The following is a 21,204-nucleotide window of genomic DNA, read 5'->3' as shown; positions in this document are numbered from 1 at the left end:
GTGGGAGCAGCTCTCTACAGTAGTCACTGTCCCACTACTGCGGGACCCGAGAATAGACCTGCGCATGCTCAGTGTTCAATAATCAAACCACGCCTTTTTCCGGGTTATTAATGGTCCTCTGTGTGTGATTGGCCGAACGGACTCGTCCTCGCGGAGTGGGCGGAGCTCGTGCGATCTGCCGTTAATCCGACAGGGATTGGTATGAAGTCAGCGGAGTGGAGAAAGAAGAGCGGCGAGGAATGACGGGGTTCACTTTTTTAACTCTAAAAACACCGACTTAAGACGAAGTTAATGCACAGACTGGAGCACTAAAATGATTGTGTAGAAGGAGTTTAACATGAGTGACAAACTTTAGAGGTGAGTTTTTGGGGGAGACGCAGAAATTGACGGGGCAGTCCGCCGTGGGCTCAACATGGATGTCCGGGGAGCAACGGTGCGGCTCTGAGGAGGAATTAAGGCCGTTTCTGATTTATTTCTGGTCGTGACTTTGTGTGACGGTGTTGAGGAGGATTTTAAAGCAGCACGTTATTTACCAGGTGAGCCTGGCTGTAAAACATGTCGGAAATACTTTGCCTTTCTATAACTCCTTTTACCCTACTCATAAAGTGTCTCCTTCGTCATTCCAGGTTTACAGTTCGGGTCAATCAGTGGATTGCTGAGGCTACTAGCTAAGGTAAGTCTCCAAGCTTTGCTACCTGTGGTCCATTTGTTTGAATTTACTCAAACTTCTTTGGTCAGACTGACCGGCAGTAATAAATTACAATAAAGCCACTGTTATGGAAGTATTAGTGCCCAAATGTTTTAGTGGATTTCTGCTGAATAAATAAACGCCAGTGTTATTGTTGTTGTTGCTTCAGTCAGTATGATAATCCAGCCTGGCTGTCACCCCATAGCTCTACTTCTTGTGAATTATAAACACAGTCAGTCTGGGCCCCATCACCCCTTTCCATCTGTTGCTTTATTGCTGACCCCCTGCCTGTCTGATATATTATTCCTGTGTGTGTGTGTGTGTGTGTGTGTGTGTGTGTGAGAGAGAGAGAGAGAGAGAGAGAGAGTGCTTCTTCACAGACTGACCTTTTTTGCCTTTCAAATGAAACACACAGATGTCCCTTTACTCCAGCACAGCATTTCACTGCCACTGGTATTGTGTGGATGCTGATGCCTTCACTTCTCCTTGTTGACATGTGGATCTGCTGATCACTGGCAAACCAATACAAATGACCTGCTGTCTGACACACACACACACACACACACACACACACACTAACAGCAAAACCATAACTCCTCTCAGTCTGTCTCACATTTAAAAGCAGCCTAATTCATTATGTCAAAGCACCAAATTCGATCACTTGATTTTAACGTAATTAAAGTAAATGGTGTTGTGTGCGTGTGTTTGTGTGTGTGTAACATTATGGCAGCCTATCATTGTCCTCGCTGGCTGTTTAATGTGCTATGTGACTTCTGGTTGCCATGCTACGCTGGCAGATGATGACACGATTGGTCAGAATAAAGGATTCCCTCTCTTTCTCATCCAGTGACCTTTTTTAGCATTTATGTCCACTCTTTTATAATTCATTTTCTCTGTTTGTGTCTGAAAATATGTCTGTGTGCTCTTGTGTCAGCCCCCACACCGCCTCCATAAAATCAAGGTCTCTGTCTCCCCCAAGCTTGGTCCTCTATGACGACTGTCTGTCGGTGTGCTAGAACAAATGCACCCTGAAAACATGTATGTGTCACGATGGAGACAGTGGCAAGCTGCTGCTTATGTAATGTGTCTTCTGGCCACTTCAAGTCCACTCATCTCCTGTTCATCTCCACCTAAATGTGGTCAGGTTGTCAGATATGTGAATATCAGAGATGGGAAAACATGCCAAAATGTGACAATTTCACATCATCTCCAGGTTTTGAGAGCACGTATGTGATGGAGTTTGATTGCAGAAAAATGTCAGTGATTGAAAACATTTGCTTTAAATGCCAGGTTGTGTTGTCAGTCCTGCAAAACAAAGAGCATTTTCTTACAGTTCTCATTGTTTTTTCCCAGTCCTCAATTAACATAAAAGGAGGAATCAATGGAGCTTCAAAATACCAGTATGCCTTGCAACTCAATGACATGTTGCTTTTTGTAAACTTGAAAAAGACAGTATGTCATCAAGCTTGCACGCTCAGCTGAAGAGTTGATGTTTGGGCACGTTATCTGGGAACGAACACAAATTTGTTTTCTTCTCCATGAAGCCCAACACAGATACCATTGTACAAATGACACGCACACATCCTTTGCTCGTTGTGAAATGTTAACCTGCAGTGGATCAGTGTTTACTCTCTCTCTGCCTTCCTGTCTCAGATTATACATTACACTGATGACACAGAGAGTGTGATCTATAGTCTAAGTTGATGATTACTAGTTGAGGTTTATGTTCATACCTTATGAATGATGTCACAGTATAGTCACTGTTTGAGTTTCACTTCACTGGGTTCCATATTGATACACACACACACAAACACACACACACACACACACACACACACACACACACACACACACACACGCACACAGACTAACAGATATGTCACCTTCTCCTGACTGACAGCCTCTCTATTGTGTCACTTCCAGATGTTGAGGTTGTGGAGGCGAGATGTGCCTCTCTCAGAGAGGCTGGGTGAGGACGCTCCTCTGGCTGCAGCACCCGGCCCCTCGCCAACAGCAGCCCCGACGGGCCCCAACATTTCATGGCTCCCTGAAGCCCCGCTGCTGAACACAGACCAGCCCATCTTCCTCATGACCCCGGCGGCGCAGGCTGTGTCTGGCTTTTTTGTCTGGACGGCACTCATCCTCACCTGCCACCAGGTAACGGCCTTCACACACCGTATGGGGGGGTGTTACATCATCTGGGCTTTAATTTTTCTTGTTCTGCTATGTGTTATTGCTGGAGATAGAAACTGAGCAGAGTGCTCACAAAGTGCATGTGTGTGTTTACATGAATTACACACGTTATGGACTTAAACCACATTGTGGGCTAACCATAGGTTTAAGTTAAGGGTAGGGTAAGAGTAAGTCTCCGGGAAATGAATGTAAATTAATATCATTTCCTCTGACGTGATCGAAAGCACGTGCGTGCGTGCGTGTCTGTGTGTGTGTTGGTTAATGCACAGGTGACATGATCCTGTAAACATACACATCTGCTCAGGCCCAGAGAAGGGCAGGGGTTGCTTGGCAACATCCCTCAGCAGGTGTTTGTGATACAGAGCATGAATGCACACAAACACACACACACACACACACACACACACACACACACACACACACACACACACACACACACACACACACAAAGGTGAAACTTGATGCGGGTGGATGAAAAGGCTGTATGAAATGTGGCTGAAAAAGACAAACAAAAGCTGAATGGAGTCAGAGTTTGTTTTCTTTCATATGTTCCTGTGAGAGGATGTCAGGTAGCACATTGACTGTCAGGTCAGTGACTGAGACATTATTAATACACAGCAGAAAGATCTGAATATTATCAGGAATCTATATAATTAAAGCTCAGAAATCTTTTTATTTTGACATTTTCTTAAGCCTCGGAACAGCTCAGCACCAGCCTGACTCGACTTATCTCCCTTCAGCCCTTTGATACAGGCTCACTTGTCGACAGCCGTCCACTTTATTTTATTCTGACAAAGTGCTGATGTTTTAAACATTTTACAGAAGTTCTAAATAGTCTGTTAGAGAAGACCAGTTTTCCATATTTGATCTGTGAATATTTACAGCATCTCTTCTGTCTGTCCCAGATCTACATGCACCTGCGTTTCTACAGCTCGCCTCGGGAGCAGCGCCACATCGTACGGATCCTCTTCATTGTCCCAATCTACGCCTTCGATTCATGGCTCAGCCTCCTCTTCTTCACCAACGACCAGTACTACGTGTACTTCGACACCGTCAGGGACTGCTATGAGGGTAAATACATGCTTTCGCCTTCATCCTGTGGCGTTCAGTCTGTGACTTGCAGTTTTGTCAATGCCACCGATTTAGCAGACGATGGCAAAGGCAAAAAAAAAGAAAAATCAATAAGCTGCAGGCAGTTGTGGGCAACTTTTCCAGCTGGGTTGTTGAAACACGTTGTGATCAAATCAGACTAGAGATCAGCAGTCTTTCCCTAACAGATTATTCCCCCCACATGCTCAGTGTTTATTTTGCAAAGTGCTCTCTCACTCTGACTAGATTCCCATATTTTTTGTCGTATACTGAACTAAATTTTTACACTATTCTTGGACAGAGAGGCTTGCAACCTTGGAGGATGTTGGCAATTGATGTGAGACTAGGCGTTCACCTTCTGAAGCTTGATGTTCTGCATTTGTAGATAAGCCAAAAGGAACGTCCTCTCACTGAAATGACCAGCGATTGGCCGCAGTCTTCCATTCCAGGCTAGATTTTCTAAAACCTGAAAACAGAGCCAAAAAAGAGGTGCAGAGATCTAGTTTTCTCTCAGACAACTTGAATTGCAATATGCTGAACGGTTATAGGCACAACCTGCCACAGCCTTAATTTGCTCTTTAACTGTGAGTTTGTGTGGGTTTTGTTTATTCATGTCAGGTCAGAAAAGTCGAATTTGGTGGTGAGCTGGCTGAGCGGATGCATGACGCAAATAAAACAAATGCCGCCTGATGCTTGGATTATTCATAAACTCTTGAATTGGCAGAACGTGGTGAAAGGCAGCAGACTGCCCACGCTCCTTTTTCTCCAGAGTCAGCTGTGACGATCAGGATGGAAATAGTCTGCTCACTCTGACACTTAGCTCGGGCGTCACTTTCTGCGTTGGCGAATTGGTGATCACGCATGCGTTCGAACGTGTATCGGGGGGCACTCTATGTATGGCTCTGCTTGTGGCAGGAAGTATTGTGACGCTCCCCCAGACAAATGACTCTCCGCCTCCTTTCTTCTGACATGATCCTCGTCCCTCCACTGTTTTTTTCCACTCTTCTACGTCACTCTCAACCAATTCTTTTCCAGTACCTTTCCTCCTTCTCCCCCTCATATTATTGTCTGCTCCTTCCCCTCTTCCTCTTCGCTTCCTTCCGTTTGCCTTCCCCTCCTCACAATGCTCCTGAGCCCTGCCCAGGTCTTCTCCTGAGCGAGCTTGTTCCGACCTGTTGCATGGCAACTGCGCTCACAAATCTTCCTCATCAGCCAGAATGGCTGCGTCAGATAATGAGTTTCTGTCAGCCGAACTTCCTGCAAAGTTCCCGTTCTCATTGTGTGTAAGCCTACTGTATCACCGTGGCAACTAGCACTGCTGATGGAGGTCCTTGGAGAGAAGTGAGAGAGCATGATGGTAAACAGCTGAGACACAGACAGAGCTGCTCACAGCAGATCAGCCAGCTCTCATCACTCAGCTCTGTATGCTAGCATACCTCTTTACATTAGACAGTAAACTGGCATCATGGTTTTTAATTCCTGAGTACTGACTGACAAGCATCTGACATCACACTGGAGACCACAAAAGGTAGTGATGAAGTTGAAGTGTGTGTGTGTGGGGGGGGGGGGGTAGAGCTGAGCTGAGGTCAGAGCAAGAGAAAGAGAATCTATTAGCTCAGCTGATGTAACAAGAATTACTGCCAGCAGTGCAGCTGCTTTGAGATCAGTGTTGTGACAAAACAGTGCAACATACACACACACACACACACACACACACACACACACAGACACTCAGACACTCACTCTCCTGAACTTACCTCCCACACACCCACTATGGCACACACCCAACATACACCGCATTTTCACACTTTCATGGTTAGCTGATACACACCCGTCACGCTCACCTTATTTTACCTCACATGCACACTCACACAAACACTTCCCCCCTCTGAGAGAATGTGTGTGTGTGTGTGTGTGTGTGTGTGTGTGTGTGTGTGTGTGTGTGTGTGTGTGTGTGTGTGTGTGTGTGTGTGTGTGTGTGTGTGTGTTAACAGGATTAGCCTGGCTGTGTTTTTATGAGCTCCTTGGTCGTCATCGCCCTCTCACTGAAGCGGCACAGAGGAGAGATAATCCACTGGTCACAAGAGACAGTCAGGTGGATATCAGTCACACAGGGAGAGGGGTGTGTGTGTGTGTGTGTGTGTGTGTGTGTGTGTGTGTGTGTGTGTGTGTGTGTGTGTGTGTGTGTGTGTGTGTGTGTGTGTGTGTGTGTGTGTGTGTGTGTGTGTGTGTGTGTGTGTGTGTGTGTGTAGGTTTTGATCCATCCTCGTGAGAACCAGCTTTGAGATAGTCACCCAGTGATGATTCTGCGGCTTGTTGTTCTAGTGTACTATATAAACATATTAGTGTTTATAGTGAAGGGAAGATTCATGGTGAGGCTCTGAGTAACAATCTTGAAGATTTTCATTTAACTAAATGTCTGTTAAGTCACTTTCTATTGAATGAGGAAATGGTGACTGAGTCTATGGCTCACTCAGAAAAGCCCTTACATTCGCAGTATTATGAACTGGTTGTATGTGGCAACATTTCCACAAAAAAAAACGAACAAACCGAACATTTCCTGCTTCATAACTTCACATTAAGAGCATTTAACTGGTGGAACAAGAGTTGACTTTTATTATGCAGTCGTCGCAGGAAATGCAATGTTTGTCGATAAGCTTGCACTGGCCTCTATTGTTCATCAAAAACGTGTCGACAAAACAAGACAGCTGTGATTTTCAGCATTTTTGGACAGCGGATCAGTTTGGAACACTGCAGGGAGGGATGAAAGAAGAAGGAGCAGCCACAGTGAGCTGTTAGAGCTGTAGGCAGCACACCTTCAACTGCTCATTTCTGTGTGCCTGGCTGTTCCACACTCAACTTGATGTTCAAGAACTGAAACTATACGTTTTATCAGGTTCTAAACGAATAGGACTTGACTGAAATCATGTATTATTTGCAGAATTATGTTCCCAACATGTGCTGGCCCAGTGTGTGGCAGCATAGAAGTAGCACAATGAAACTTGGTTGAAGCGTGGTTCAATAATAACTCGGTCAGTCATGAACCTTTTGTGATGCTGCTGGAGGTCAATAATAAAACAGATCAAAGACTATAGTAAACTGATCTCATATTGCTTTAGGAACACTGTTCAGTACTTGTCTTGACTACTTGCTGTTGGCGTTGCAAATGTGTGAAGATAGTGATAGTGATGTGTTTTAACACTGCATCAAGCGATGGTGTGTAAACTGATTTCAGACTTTGAGGTCGTGCCTTCCCGTCAAACCATGTGTGACAGGAAGTGATTTTGGGCTTGTTTGATTGCTGGGGGGGCAGGGGGTCTGTGGGTGACTGAATGATTCACTGTGCTGTACTTTTGACTTTGTGGTTTTTAAACAGTTTTCTCACACTTACTGTCAGCGACCATTTGGAGTTGCCGTTGTGTAAAGTTTCTCGGTGCAGCTTGAATATTTCATTCATAACACATGTTATTAAACCTGTTTTCACGGGTTACAAAAAGTATAAACATGTTTTCAATAATAATTCATGTGACAATTTGAGGATTATAGCTTAAATCTACAATACAGAGAACAGGCTTCATTGTAACCATGTGACGCGACACAGTGGGTGAAGCACAGATAGAAGCTGTAAAATTAGTAATGGCTGATTTCTGTTGAGTTGCTTCATTTTCAGGGTCCTGGTCTTGTGCTGCTGGCTCACTGTCACACTGTCGTGGCGTACGGGGACACTTGAACACAACATCGTTAATGTTATTCATAATATTTTCCACAGTGACAAGTCAAAGTGTCTGCTCTGCTGTGAGAAGGGCTTAAACAGTTATTATAGAATTATAAGTAGCAGTGTTTTTTTCCTCTGGTATGTTTTGTCAAGACCAATAAATAGAAAACAACAAATTAAAAGGCCACTGGAAAAAAATTGTACTGCTTTAAACATCTTGGCAGCCTGTGCAGGGCTAATGATTAGCAGAGTAAGTCAATAATGGCTGCATAGAGATCACAACCAACCCTTTCTCTCCTTGTTTCTCCCCAGCATTTGTCATTTACAACTTCCTGAGCCTGTGCTACGAATACCTGGGTGGAGAGAGCGCCATCATGGCTGAGATCAGAGGGAAACCCATCGAGTAAGTCTCAAATTACCCTCCAAGTTTTGCAGCTAAAACACATAATTCCCCTCCAGTGTCAGAGCCAACGTGAAGTGTGAAACCGTGTTTTGTCTTGCCAGGTCCAGCTGTATGTACGGCACCTGCTGCCTGAGGGGAAAGGCCTACTCCATCGGCTTCCTGCGCTTCTGTAAGCAGGCCACTCTGCAGTTCTGTGTGGTCAAACCGCTCATGGCCATCATCACCGTCATCCTGCAGGCCTACGGCAAATACAAGGACGGGGACTTCAAGTAAGTGTCGCAAACATGGTTGACTTTCAGGGTAAAACGTTGCTTCTGACTGGTGGAGCTGGTAATGAGAACAGGAGGCGTTACCCTTCCTCAGTACAGAGAAAGTGTTAACAAAGATGCTGCTAGATTACTCCTTTCATTTTCAGATTAATTGAACGTCCCAGATTCATCACCACCTCCTCCCTTTGTCGCTTGGTTCATCTCTAATGGGAGATTGAGGCTTTGAGCGTGACCTGAAACAATAGTAATCTGAACAAAACCCACCTCTAAACGGACGCTAACATCCGCCTCTCTGACTTCTTCTCTCTCCGCAGTGTCGCCAGCGGTTACCTGTACGTGACCATCATCTACAACATCTCGGTCAGCTTGTCTTTGTACGCCCTCTTCCTGTTTTACTTCTCCACCCGGGAGCTGCTCAGCCCTTACAGCCCCATGCTCAAGTTCCTGATGGTCAAGTCGGTCATCTTCCTGTCGTTCTGGCAGGGTAGGCGCACTGCACGGTTTTTTATCAGTGTGAGTATGCAAGGATAGTTTTATCTTCATTAAGCACCGTCTTATCATTCGTGGTCAGGCATGTTGCTCGCCATCCTGGAGAAGTGCGGGGCCATCCCTCAGATTAACTCAGTGGAGGTGTCCGTCGGCGAGGGGACAGTGGCCGCCGGTTACCAGAACTTCATCATTTGCATCGAGATGTTTTTCGCGGCGCTTGCTCTGCGCCACGCCTTCACGTACAGGGTCTACATGGACAAGAGTCTGGACTCCCAAGGTGAGAGCGAGACGAGAGAAGGAGTGATGCGGCGAGTGTGATGACCTCTAACACCACGCCACAGTTGACTGCATGTGCACTCACACGTTTGATGTGTTACAAAAGGACAATCTTCTGCAGTAGAAAATAGAAAAAAAATCGTTTAATTTCCGTCTCTTCACACCTCTTCTTCTTCTCATTTATTCTTTTCTTCATTTTTCACCTTTTACGTCTGGCGCTCTTCTGTCCCTCCCTCATGTTTTGGTCTGGGTCGTCCTGTTTCTACACCTCCATCTTTACTTGTCTCTTTCCTCTCTGCTGCGTCATAAAGGACCTGTTCCTACATATGGAGAGTTTGGTAGGTTAAACACTGACAATGTTTACTCTATAACCACCCCCCCCCCCCAGCTCCAGCTCCTCCACGGTTTGATGATGATTTCACTCTGTTCACCTGGAACTCTTCTTCCTCCTGTCCCTAAAATCGTTCCCATCCTCCTTAACTTTTCCTTTTTTTTTACTTCTTTTTTCTTTTCGTCTTGTATCTCTCTCCATCCTGTGAACCCTTTTTCCCTTTCCGTTCCACCAGCCCTCCTTTCTCTTTCGCCCCTTGCCTCCTATAAAGGTTTACCACCCTTTAAATCACTGATCCCCCATTCTTCTCTCTTCCCCATTTTTCATCCCTTCTTTTCTTCTCTCACCCTTTCTTCCTTCCACTAAATCACTTTTCTTCTCACTCTCCTCTGACTTTATTCTCTCTTATCCTTCCCCTTTTTCCTCCTCCTCCTTTCCTCTTCATTTGATTTGCTCCCACAGCCCTCCTTGAATCACCATAAATCCACCCTTCCTTAATGTTTCTCCCCCTTTTATTCTTTTTATTTTCACCCATTTCCTTCCTCTTCATACTCTCCCCTCCTTTAAATCACTCCTGCACCTTTCTACATCCTTTATTTCCTCTCCCCACTGTCCTTTTTTTTACCCCTCTTCCGCTCTTCCTTTAGACCCCATTGATTTCTCTTTCACATGCCCTCCTGACCTCTAACTCTCTCGTCTCACCCGCCTCCCACAGGCCGCTGTGCCCCCATGAAGAGCATCTCCAGCAGCCTGAAGGAGACCATGAACCCGGGCGACATGGTCCAGGACGCCATCCACAACTTCTCCCCCGCCTACCAGCAGTACACCCAGCAGTCCACGCTGGAGCAGGGGGCGCCACCGCCCGTCTCCCGCACCCACAGCACCGTCAGCGGGCGCGGGGACACGGAGAAGACCCTCCTGCTCAGCTCCGATGACGAATTCTAGAGCAGGAAAAGTGACGCTTGCAGCTGAATCAGATTCAGACTGATGTAATGGAGGATGGCGCTTCATCCTCCTGTGCAGCTGGCCTTCTTCACTGCGTGAATGATCAGAGGGGCGTTTGTTTTTCCTGTTTTTGAGACTGATCGTGAACGCGAGGACCTTCCTGCTGAAACATCTCCAGGCATCTTAGGAACGCTGATTTGGTGCTCAGACCTTTGGGCAGAAAGTGAACAGAGTTGACTGTTTTTGGAAAGTTTGTGAGTCACACTTGTACATACTGAATCATACTCGACTTCTGGAATGCAAGTTTTCCAGCTCGGATTGAAGCCTCGTTTCAGATTTAAGCTCAGTCATGTTTGCTTCGTCCTAATGGATGTTGTTGTTTTGTTGTGGTTTGGGATCGGTTTTATTTTGAAGGTCTCGTTGTTTTCAGATGATCATTGGCTGTGTTCATTAAGGTTTCCTTAATTTGAACTTTTAATCTTTTGACCGGAAATAGAAAATATCCTCAAAACATTAATAAAAGTTTTAATTTTCTGAGCTTGAAACAAATATTTAGATGTTAATTTTGCAACAGTTTAACAAATTAGTTGGTCTGCACCTACATTAATGTGCTGCTTCCAGTATCATAGCAGTCACGTCTGGTGTATTGTGGGATTTTAAGGGACACCTTTCACTGCAGTGGATGGATTTAAAGGGAAGCCAAGTCAGAAAACTTGAGCTAATGTGAGTTATATGGATCAATGTTGTTATTGATAGGACTGGGGCGGATGAGAGCGAGACAGAGCAGATTATAGATTATACAGTATGTGGTCCAGTAGCAGCAGAGCCGCGCAGGATTACACTGGTGTAATTGGGGCGCTGTTTGAATGGATGGGATTAAAGCTCGAGCTGGTTCACACTGGCAGAAGACCTCTGCAGACCACAATGTAGGTTAACTGGATTGAGGTAAAAACAGAAGAGGAATATAGGTTAAAGCTAACTTTAGATGGCTGATCTCAGTAGAGGAGCTCAATCATAAACCTTCTTCTGTTCAGGCGAGTGTTTAAAGTCAAACTGATTTAAGGCCTCTTGCTTTTTACACAAGGAAATAATTGAGCAATTGTTCCGAATTTTCTGTTTTTCAAAAGAATGAACTCATTTTTGGACTCGCGGGTGGAAATAGCATCTCAGCTTCAAGCCTTTGGGTGGGCGTGTCCCTTTGCAGCAGGCGACTGACATCCGAGACGCCCTGTCGGCTTCAGCTGACTGGAGCCCGGCATAACTCAGTGATAAGTGTCTGTTTTCCAACTCTTTCAGCAAGCACTGATTATCAATAGTGCTGGACCAATAGATAACGATCAGGCTTAAAAAAGAAGTTCACACATTAAAACCAGCACAGAGGGTAAACAAACACACTGATGTCTTAGCAAAACTGAACTTAGAGCTACAACAATTAATCGATTAATTATCAACTATGATAGTCAGTGAGGTCTCTGATTCCAGCCTCTTAAATGTGAATATTCTCTGGTTTCTTCACTCCTCCATGACAGGAAATTGAATATCTTTAGGTTGTGGTCAGAATAAGATATTTGCAGACGTCATCTTGGGCTTTAGGAAACACTGATTGACAGTTTTCATAATTTTCTGACATTTTATAGACCAAACTATTCAATTAATCGAGAAAATAATCGTAATTTCAGTAATAATAATAATTTGAATTTCCTGCGCTGGCCCTGACGCCCTCACTGGAGGGCCGAATTCTTCAGCTGAACTACATTTCTCACACATCACACAGTTGTTATGCTGAGCCGCGGTACATTTGAAAGCTTAGAAAAGCTGAATATTAGGACAATAACATGAGAAGAAACACCCTGTGCATCACCTTTTCATCCTCTGAAAGTTAAAAAGAACATGTAAAGCAGAAACGTGACATTGTTTCTTTAACCTGGATGCTCCTCTGTTCTTCCAGGCAGTCTTTTTTTGTGTTTGTTGTTGTTGTTTTTTTTTTTGTTGGATTTAACTCCACCGCAGCCAGAGCTGCTTATTTTGTCCACATAATTGAAGTTCTTGAGTCATCCGAATGAGTCATAGTGAGTCTGCCAGCGTGTTTACTGTAAGTGCTTTCACTGCTCTGCTGTAGCAGCGTGTGAACAGCAGGGGGCCGTGTGGAGGGGCCGTGAACACATCGCCGCTCTTATCTACAAGCAGACAGGCAGTTATCACACGCTTTAAGCTTGGCCTGTGTGTAACAGAAGAAACGCTTTGTCTGAGCAGCAGTCTGTCACTTTTTTTTTTTCATCCTCTCATTACTCTGTGTTTTCATCGGAAAATTGGAGGCGAGCCCCAGCCTCAGACGGTGGTCAGGGGTGTTTATTTCTGCTTCTGCCCGACATAATATTGCTTTTTAAACAGGAGAGAAGCCATGTCTGTGCACAGGAGCGCTGGCTTATTTTTAGACGTTGCTGAGAGTTGTCTGGGTAATTGGTTTGCCACACAGATACAAACTGGATTATTCTGACCATGACTGAGCTCCCTCCAGCTCCAAATGCAAGCCTGTATTCCTTTATAAGAGCAGCGGTCAGTTCATTGTGTTGCACTTACACTACACTGTATGTACATACAGTATTCAGTGCTGATGTCTTCTGCAGGTGTGCGTTTTTGGTGAATTACAGCTCCTGAAGAGAGATGTCGCTAACTGATATTCCAATAATTTACGATTGAAAGTCAGGGTAGACGGTGTGTCGGTCATACCGCACTTTGAATGTCATAAATCGAGCTGAGGACACTCTTCATCCTTTGTGAGACACGTTCTCGTCAGATGTATGTGAACATAGCTGAGGAACTGCTGTAGACTAATGTAAGTACAGCTTTAAGTGCTGTCCGCACGAGGAGCAGAAGTGATGTATGTTGAAATAGTCATGTGTGCTGTGAAGGTGGAGCACGGCAGAAAAATAAGACCTAGTTTTCTATTTTTCATTCATAACTGTCTTTTTTTTTTATTTCAGTGGCTGTTCTGGTTTACTGTTCTTTGTATATTATAAAGCTCCTCATGATGCTACTATTTCATGTCAAATGGATCTTAAGAAATAAAGGATATTTAGTCTGATATGTAGATTAAAGTGTATTTTTGGTGAAGTAGAAGTTCTCACTGTATTAACATGCATGATTCCAGTGAATAATGTCCAGAGAAACATGCTGTCTTCACTCTGAGACTGTTCTTCCAGAGGAGGACAGAGGACTGACAGAGAGCTTCATCACATGGTGCAACGACTATCACCTCAAGCTCAATATCAGCTAAACCAGTGAGTTTGTGGTGACTACAATGCTTCAAATATGGATGTTGCTGCACAAAAGCTACAAACTGTAAAACATGGATGCTTCACACACATCTTAAACCAGCAGCACAGAAGATCTAAACAATCAGCACAGTTTGAAGACCAATTCAGTATCACCAATCTGCTCTTCTGTTCCTGAGCTGCGGTGATGAATAATGGCCAGAAAAGTCACAGTGAAGTTGACCTTTGATCTCTGAGATATAAAATGTCATCACTTCTTTTTTCATCCTGTGAGACATGTGTGGGAAATCTTGTCATAATTCGTGAATGAGTTCTTGCGTTATGGTCAAAAAATGTAATGTCTAATGTAAGGTTTGTAAGGTCACAGCGACCTTTGACCTCCAAAATCTAATCAATTCATCCTTGAGTCCAGTCCAAGGTGTGCCTGAGATACTGTGATCACAAGAATGGACAGAGGGATGGACGGACAGACTGAAAACATGCCTCTGTGTGTGGCCACAGCTGAAGCAGCGCCGGTGTATGAGTCAGCAGTATTTAGCATTGTTTGTACGGTGTAACAGCCTGACTCACACTTTATTTGCTCTGAATGTCCCAATATGAGGAGAAATATTGCCTCTGACATTCAGAAGATGAACATGGTCATGTCAACCTTGGTCAAAAAGTCTATTTATACCCAACCTTAAAGTTATCTTCTGATCTGCAGAGATAACTTGTGCAACACATCCTGTAGATCCACTTCCTGTCTCTGTTGCGTGTGCATCAACTGTTCCAATCCAGCCCACGACCACAAACACGCCATTTTATGTACAATATGTACAACATTTATTATAATTAATATATAAAATAGACAATGTACTTAAATTTTCACAATAGAAAAAATACAAGTAATAAATACAAAAACCATTTTTGTTTTGCAAGTATTACAAAACATCCAGCACAGTTTGACAGATGTGAGACGTTAAAATATTGAGAATAAATGCTTTTCCACATTGATATTCATATAGCTAAATATATGCCTCATATCTTTAAGAGTTATTTGTCAACACAGTCTAATACATGACAACGCCTGCTTATGGATGACACTGCTAGCACTACTCGGCGGCCTCGGCTCCACGAGGTCCAAGCCCGCCCGAGCACGTCTTGGCTGAAACGTGCATGTGACTGATGGAGGTTTTCAAGCGAATAAAAGCACCACCTCTTTCCACCTTCTTTCCCAGTCCGCCTCACTTTCTTTCTCCGTCGTTCAACTCCTCGCCGACCTTCTTATCTCCTCCTCATCACCATCTCTCTTTCCATGTCCCACTTCCTTTAACATCCCCTTGGTCTTCCCATCCCACCAATTCAGAAGTGACCTTAATTCTTCACACAAACAACATAGAAGTCATCATAGAAAAATAATATCCCTCCAAGAATCCACTATGACAAGCCAGTACAAACATGGCAAAAACACACACACAGAAATCATCATACAGCAATATGGCCATTGGCTTTGAGCATATTTCTACATAGCTAATAATTAACATTTTGTAAAGTAATCATCGTCGCCACATAACACAATAATTAGACGTGAGAATATCCCCGGACTAGTCATATGTAAGTACTTCTGAAAACATATAGAACATCACAGCACTCGTTAGCTTGTCTTTTCATAATATCTACCTTTAAATACAAATAAAATATAGAATATATCTCTGATAAATGTCACTCAACATTTTCGTCTCTCAACGGCACGTACAAACATTACAAATAAGAACATGGAACGGGAATGTATGCAGAGGATTTGCATCGACTTGAGTGTAATTCCTACCAGATGCGTCTCTGCTTTTACACGTTTTTAGCAAAATGACCAACATCTGTTGTTGGGAGTCGACCAGATGTGAGAAACAAAAAAAAAAAAAAGGGAAGCCACAGCAGACTGCAGCGAAGTTACTGCACAGTAGGAATTGTGAAATGAGCAGTGAGGGATTAGAGCACAGAAAACAGGAGGATCCCAAACAAAGAAATGTGCGGTCGTGAACAGTCAAGTAGGAGCGATTACAGTCTGCTCTGAGCCTTTTCCCTCTTAGGTTTGCATTCTCTTAACTCCAACAGACGCTGAAGGCACTGCATTAATGTGAGAAATGTGTGCACGAGCAGTAGAAAACTGCCCCCCCCCATGTGGAGGGGTAGAATTGGGAGGGAGTAGTGGCAGGTGAAGACATTTCACTGAATGGACAGCTTAAAGGAATTCATGACCCACAAATGCAGCGTTTCTCAACCTTTTTCCAGACTGTGTGACCGTTTCTGTAAGTGAATGTGAGCGTGGCCTAGTGTTAGCAGAAAATCCAGAGATGATCCTGCTGAGTCTATGAAACACAGACCCACAAATATGTCACTACATCAGCCTCTCCTGTGAACACCCAGGTTGAGAAACTCTTCATTAATGGCTAACGGTGACTCACGCTTTGGGACGCTTCCTAGCGCAGCAGGAGGCACGCGTGCGCCCAGGCTGGTATAAGGAACAGCTTGTGGCTGCAGACTACAACTGTACCAGGAAGGGAAGACGTTGCAGAGCTGGAGGAAGCTGCACACACGTTTGCGCCACCCTGGCATGCTGTTGTTGGTCAGGTGCCATTAACCGATGCTGAGGGAAGCCCCGGTCTTTTTGTAGTCCAATCAGAGAGCTGTATTTGTCGAGCAGTGAGGATGTACAGTAACTCTGGGTCGGTCTGGCTTCAGTCAAATTAGTCAATGTCTACACCCCACATGGATTGGGGAATGAGGGTTTGGTGTGTGTATGTGTGTGTGTGTGATGACCGAGTGCGTTAGTACTCCAACACCTCGTTCACATTAAATCTGCTGCATCTTTCTCGTCCTGATTCTAAACTTTGACAGCTTCTAAACAAACGCGCTTTGCTAAGTTTCAGTCAACTAAACTGCAGTGTCACAAAAGAGCATTGAGTGGAGGACACGTGCCACCGTCCTTCGTGATGTTTCAACTGTTCCTGGCCCCTGCTTTGGAAAGCGGGGCGTAGCTGTTGTTTGTTCGGTGACGTTACACACCGCTCCGTCAACACCGTATCACACAGGAATGAATGACTCCTGCGTATATGATGCAGCAGAATGTGGACATGTGAACGAGGCATAACTCGAACAAGTGTTTAGTATTTTCCTTCTAATATTCCTGTTCTCGGCATGTGTGTGTATGGTATATGTATGCATGTGTGTGTGTTTGCATTGCAGGTTGTGCGTCCCCCCCACCCCCAGTCTGGTTCCAGCAGCTCCTTCTAAGACGGCTCCTGTTCTCTCTGTGGCTGAGGCTGTGGTGGACTCTTCACGATGGTGATCACTGAGGCGGTGTTGAGGCGCGGGGCCGTAGCCAGCAGGTGGCCCCCTCCGGCCTCCAGGCCCCTGGCAAACCTCTGAAGCGCTGCCAGGCGCGCGCCCAACCCCTCCAGCTCTTTCCTCATGCCGGCGTTCTCTGCCCCGAGCCTCTCCACCTCCCTCTGGAGCTCCATTTTCTGCTGCTCCAGGGCTTCGCGCTGGGACACTCGTTTGACCCGGCAACTGGCAGCGTAGCCTCTGTTCTTCAGCGTGCGGCGGCGCTGCTTCAGCTTCTGGATCTCGTCACGGGACAGGCCGCGCAGGTGGAGATTCAGCTCTCGCACCGAGAGGGACATGAGATCGCTGTCCGACAGGATGGGCACGTTCTCGCCACATTCCTGCTTGATCTGAAGAGGAAGGAAGAGAGGGGGAAATAGGATAGGAAGGGAGGAAGCATTTGTGAGGAAGGGAAGAAAAATAAAATGACCGGTGATGTTAAAAATTAACTAATTGTGAGAGTCAGACTTCTCTTCAGCATTGTCGTTCCCTCTTGTAAAAATCAAGATAATAAAGCCGTTTTGTTTCTGGGTTTGTTACCTTCAGGGCTTTGCTGCTTCTTTCTGTCGTCATGATGCGACTATCTTCAGCTCTCTTCCCCCCCAAAACACCAGCCGACACAGATACAGACACTCTGGAAGAGAAAACGGGACACAAAACAAAAAAGGTATGTTATCACATGTGACTCAGGACATCATGCTGTTCAGGCCTAAGTCTGGCTTGACATTTACCATCTGCTCACAAGACAACCAGTCATGCACGACAAAGCAAAGGAGAAGCCACAGATCTTTCATGCTTCTCCAAATGTGCTCTCTCATTAAGCTCTGTGGTTTGATATGAAAGGAAGGGGAGGTTTTGAAAGCAACGTGCCTTTCTCTGTTAGCTGGAATAGTGAGGAGGAAGTTATCATGTGTCTGCCCTTTGGTTGCTCAAAGCAGGTGTCCCAACTAACACTTCCTCTTGTCAACACAACACCAACGGTTCAAAACTTTCATTGTGGAAAAAGTAACTATTTTTATGGGGCCTGTTTCTCACCATTTCAAGTCATATTTAAGTGAGGAAGGAACACAGCTATGTCACAATAGCTTCTATGTGTAAAATGCTTTTTTTAACTGAACCTAAAATGAAATGCTATTAAATCCTTTGCTGTGCTCTGACATTAAACCAACACGGGAGACTAAAACAGCGAAATTAGGTAACTTTACACTCTTAAATTGGTGCTTCCAGTAACAAGCTGTAATAACAGCAGTAAGCGTGTTTCTTTAAGTCTGTGCTGTCTTCACACTACTGTATTAGGAAGTTTTCTCCCATTCTTCGTGCTGAACAGTTCACACAGACTGTGTGGGGACTTCCTACACTCCTCTTAAGGTCAGCTCACAAATGTTGTTGCGTGGGATTAAAGTCCAACACCAGAGTGGCCCAACTTGAACTGCTTTTCCCCCCTAGTCACTTCTTTGTTGGTTTGGCTGCGCTCTTCAGATCGCTGCCGTGTTGATAAAAATGACTCTGCACTTCAGCTTGAGGACATTTTAGCTGCATCAGGTTCACCTCCATCCTGACCAGAGCGCACCAGCCGTCAGCATGCTGATGAGAAGCCACGCTGTGTTGACTGCACAGCAAAAATATTGGCATTAACAGTGAATTGAGGCTGGCGAGTTCTACCTTGACATCACCAAACCACGGGGTGTTTTCCCCACACAGCTTTTGGAGAGTCAATGTGTTCACTGTTTCAGCATTGGATTTTCTTTTCAGAGTGAACGGGCTTTCATTAAGTTAATTTGTGGCCCGTGTAGAAAAGAACATGACAAAACTACAGTCCAGTGGCTGCTGTTGACCTCTGGGCAGCTTCACTGATGAGCTAACTGCTGAGTAACAGACAGATCTAGACAGGATCATGCTGCAGTTGAATTTCACCACTTCTTGATTACAGTCTTTGCTGGATTCCAGCGTGTATTTATGATCCCTGACACTTTTTTCATCTCTTCCCTCTTGTGAATATATCAACAACAAAATCTTAAGGGTGAGATCGCGCTCTCTAAAAGTAGTGTGTGGCAGAGCCTGTGGGGAAATCTGCTGTTGTCAGGATCTTTGTGTCCAACTGACTTAACGTGAATTACTCAACATGATCTAAAGTTAAGGCAGGTTGGCGTTCTGCTTTTCATTTTCAGTGTTACTTCTCTGGGACTGAACACCTGTTTACTTTTTACCTCAGTTTGCTTGATAAAGTTTACTCTGATGGCCTTTTCTTCCAGGGCTCAAAACGTGTGTAGACAAGAGGAACCTAAAGAACCAGTGGATATACACAGAAGACTTCATTTGTACTGAACATTTCAGAGAACAAACCGGACTCCCAACAAGCTAACCATGCAGCCGGGCAAGAGGAGGAACAACACGAGCAAAAGGAGCCATTTAAGTCACAATATCGTATTTCCTCAGCTCCATTTTTCGTGACCGCCAGGCGATTTGGATTTGGATTTTGGTCTACGAACCAAAATGCAACTGTCGCGAAACACTTGACTTCATGACAGTACAAATGGGCTTAAAGGGCACATGTAGGCCTACAACGCGTGTACAGCGGGTGTAGATCCATGTCAGCTAAATAAAACACCTGTTAAAGCGGTTTGCAGTCTGCTGACAACCAACTGCATTTCCCGAAACGCGTGGGAAGTGAAGGCAGCAGCGGCCGTGGTTGTCCAACCAGCCGGTGGACTCCGGCTGTAAACCGACGAGACCGCCGCCGTTTCGTAAAGTCATGGTGATTCAGCAATAAACTGTATGCTGAGCTCCGCCAAGGCTGCCAGTCAGTCCAAACCCAGGCAAAATAGCTGTGACCACTCTGTCTGTATTTATCCAAACAGCACAGGGTATCCACGTTTGTACTTTCCTATAAATATCACTTTAGAGGACGTAGTTGTTCCGGAATATCGCCACCTCAGTAGAACGCAACAAGTGAACGCAACACCGCCGTACGCAAGCTACTAGTTAACCGGGCTTATAACGTTAAAACAGCCTAATATCTACTCTGTTTAATGTGTAATGGCTAAATAACAAATAGGTAACACAGACCACTCCTGGAAACCGTATTTATTCATCTAGCTACATCCAGAATCCACCCTTATCCTTATAGGGAGAGGAGCTGGACAGCTTGGGGTAAAGGCGCTGCTGCTATAGTAAACAGCCATCACGAGTGCCTTCGACATCCATTTTAGTAAGACTTTAAATAAGCAATTTAAATTGTATTACAGCATACAGTTAAACAAGGAAGTGAGAACAGCCCTCTGTCTGTCAAATGTTACGAGTATGGAGGCATAAATATGAAGAGCTGGGCCAAAATATCCACATCATCCTAATCATGCTAGTAATGTTAACTGTTAGCGTTTAGCATCAACGGTTCTGACCAGCTAACAGAGATTAAAGCAAACAGCTGCCTTGTCCTTGGTTAGTTGGCAAATCCCCGGTGGATACAAATCCTCCAGTGTTCGGCTGTTATCAAGGAATTCCAGCTAAATATTTAAACGTTTAATATATTGTATAAAATAGACAGAATTTACCTGCAGGGTCGAAGCGACTCTGGCGACAAAATGTCAGTCCGCCTTTTCCCGGAATTACTCCGCTGCTCTCTGAGGTTGGATTCCTTCATTCATAAAAAACACAAGCGACAATGACGTCAGGGCGAAAGAATGAGGGCGGAGCTAACCCCGCCCCCGCGGCGTACTCCGGGAGGATGTAAACAAGGAATCCCTGCGTCCCAGAACTTTTCCATTACCAGCCCCCTATTCGCTATTCCCAGCAACAGCAATTTCTCTGGAAAAAGATTAAGAAAAGAAAAAAACAAAAAAACAGCTATGGCTCACACTTTACTGACACTATCAATTTTCGGAGCCATATGACTGTGAAGTAAAAAATCAAACAGAGAACACAACATTCAACAAATACTGTAGCTAAAACCCTCAGACCCACGCAAACACATATTCACTTCCACTGTAAGTGCTGTATATGCTGAAATAGTGTATTTCACTGCTGCACCATAGATACCTATGTGGAGGTTGTACATTATGTGCCTGCTGGTGGCTATTCCATTTTAATTAGTTACAAGTTATACACTGTATACAGCATGACCTTGTGACCTGACCTGAAACCTTATGGGGCTGACAATAATAATAAAAAAAAT

General features: G+C 44.7%; 2 protein-coding genes across 3 annotated transcripts; one reads left to right on the top strand and one right to left on the bottom strand.

Moving 5' to 3' along the window:
- Positions 1-209: 209 nt before the first annotated feature.
- On the top strand, positions 210-13,483 carry tmem184ba (transmembrane protein 184ba). Of its 2 annotated transcripts, XM_070990971.1 has the most exons (10): positions 422-536; positions 627-673; positions 2,612-2,845; positions 3,787-3,952; positions 7,998-8,088; positions 8,190-8,357; positions 8,672-8,841; positions 8,929-9,123; positions 9,434-9,460; positions 10,169-13,483. In XM_070990971.1, exons 3-10 carry the CDS (start codon positions 2,612-2,614, stop codon positions 10,396-10,398), a joined length of 1,281 nt encoding a protein of 426 aa, XP_070847072.1. In that variant the 5' UTR covers positions 422-536; positions 627-673; the 3' UTR covers positions 10,399-13,483. The 2 variants fall into 2 exon arrangements, with proteins under 2 accessions (XP_070847073.1, XP_070847072.1); XM_070990972.1 differs by lacking the exon at positions 9,434-9,460 and having other exon boundaries at positions 210-536.
- Positions 13,484-14,471: 988 nt separating this feature from the next.
- Positions 14,472-20,673, bottom strand: maff (v-maf avian musculoaponeurotic fibrosarcoma oncogene homolog F). Its single transcript, XM_070991170.1, has 3 exons — positions 20,585-20,673; positions 17,574-17,667; positions 14,472-17,383 (listed from the first exon to the last, which is right to left on the bottom strand). The coding sequence occupies exons 1-3, from the start codon at positions 20,671-20,673 to the stop codon at positions 16,940-16,942; spliced, it is 627 nt and encodes a 208-aa protein (XP_070847271.1). The 3' UTR covers positions 14,472-16,939.
- Between the last annotated feature and the right edge of the window lie 531 nt (positions 20,674-21,204).

Source organism: Chaetodon trifascialis, chromosome 21 (genome assembly GCF_039877785.1).
Source record: "Chaetodon trifascialis isolate fChaTrf1 chromosome 21, fChaTrf1.hap1, whole genome shotgun sequence".
Taxonomy (NCBI): Eukaryota; Metazoa; Chordata; class Actinopteri; order Chaetodontiformes; family Chaetodontidae; genus Chaetodon; species Chaetodon trifascialis.
Note: the sequence above shows the minus strand (reverse complement) of the source record. Positions and strands in the feature narration are given on the sequence as shown.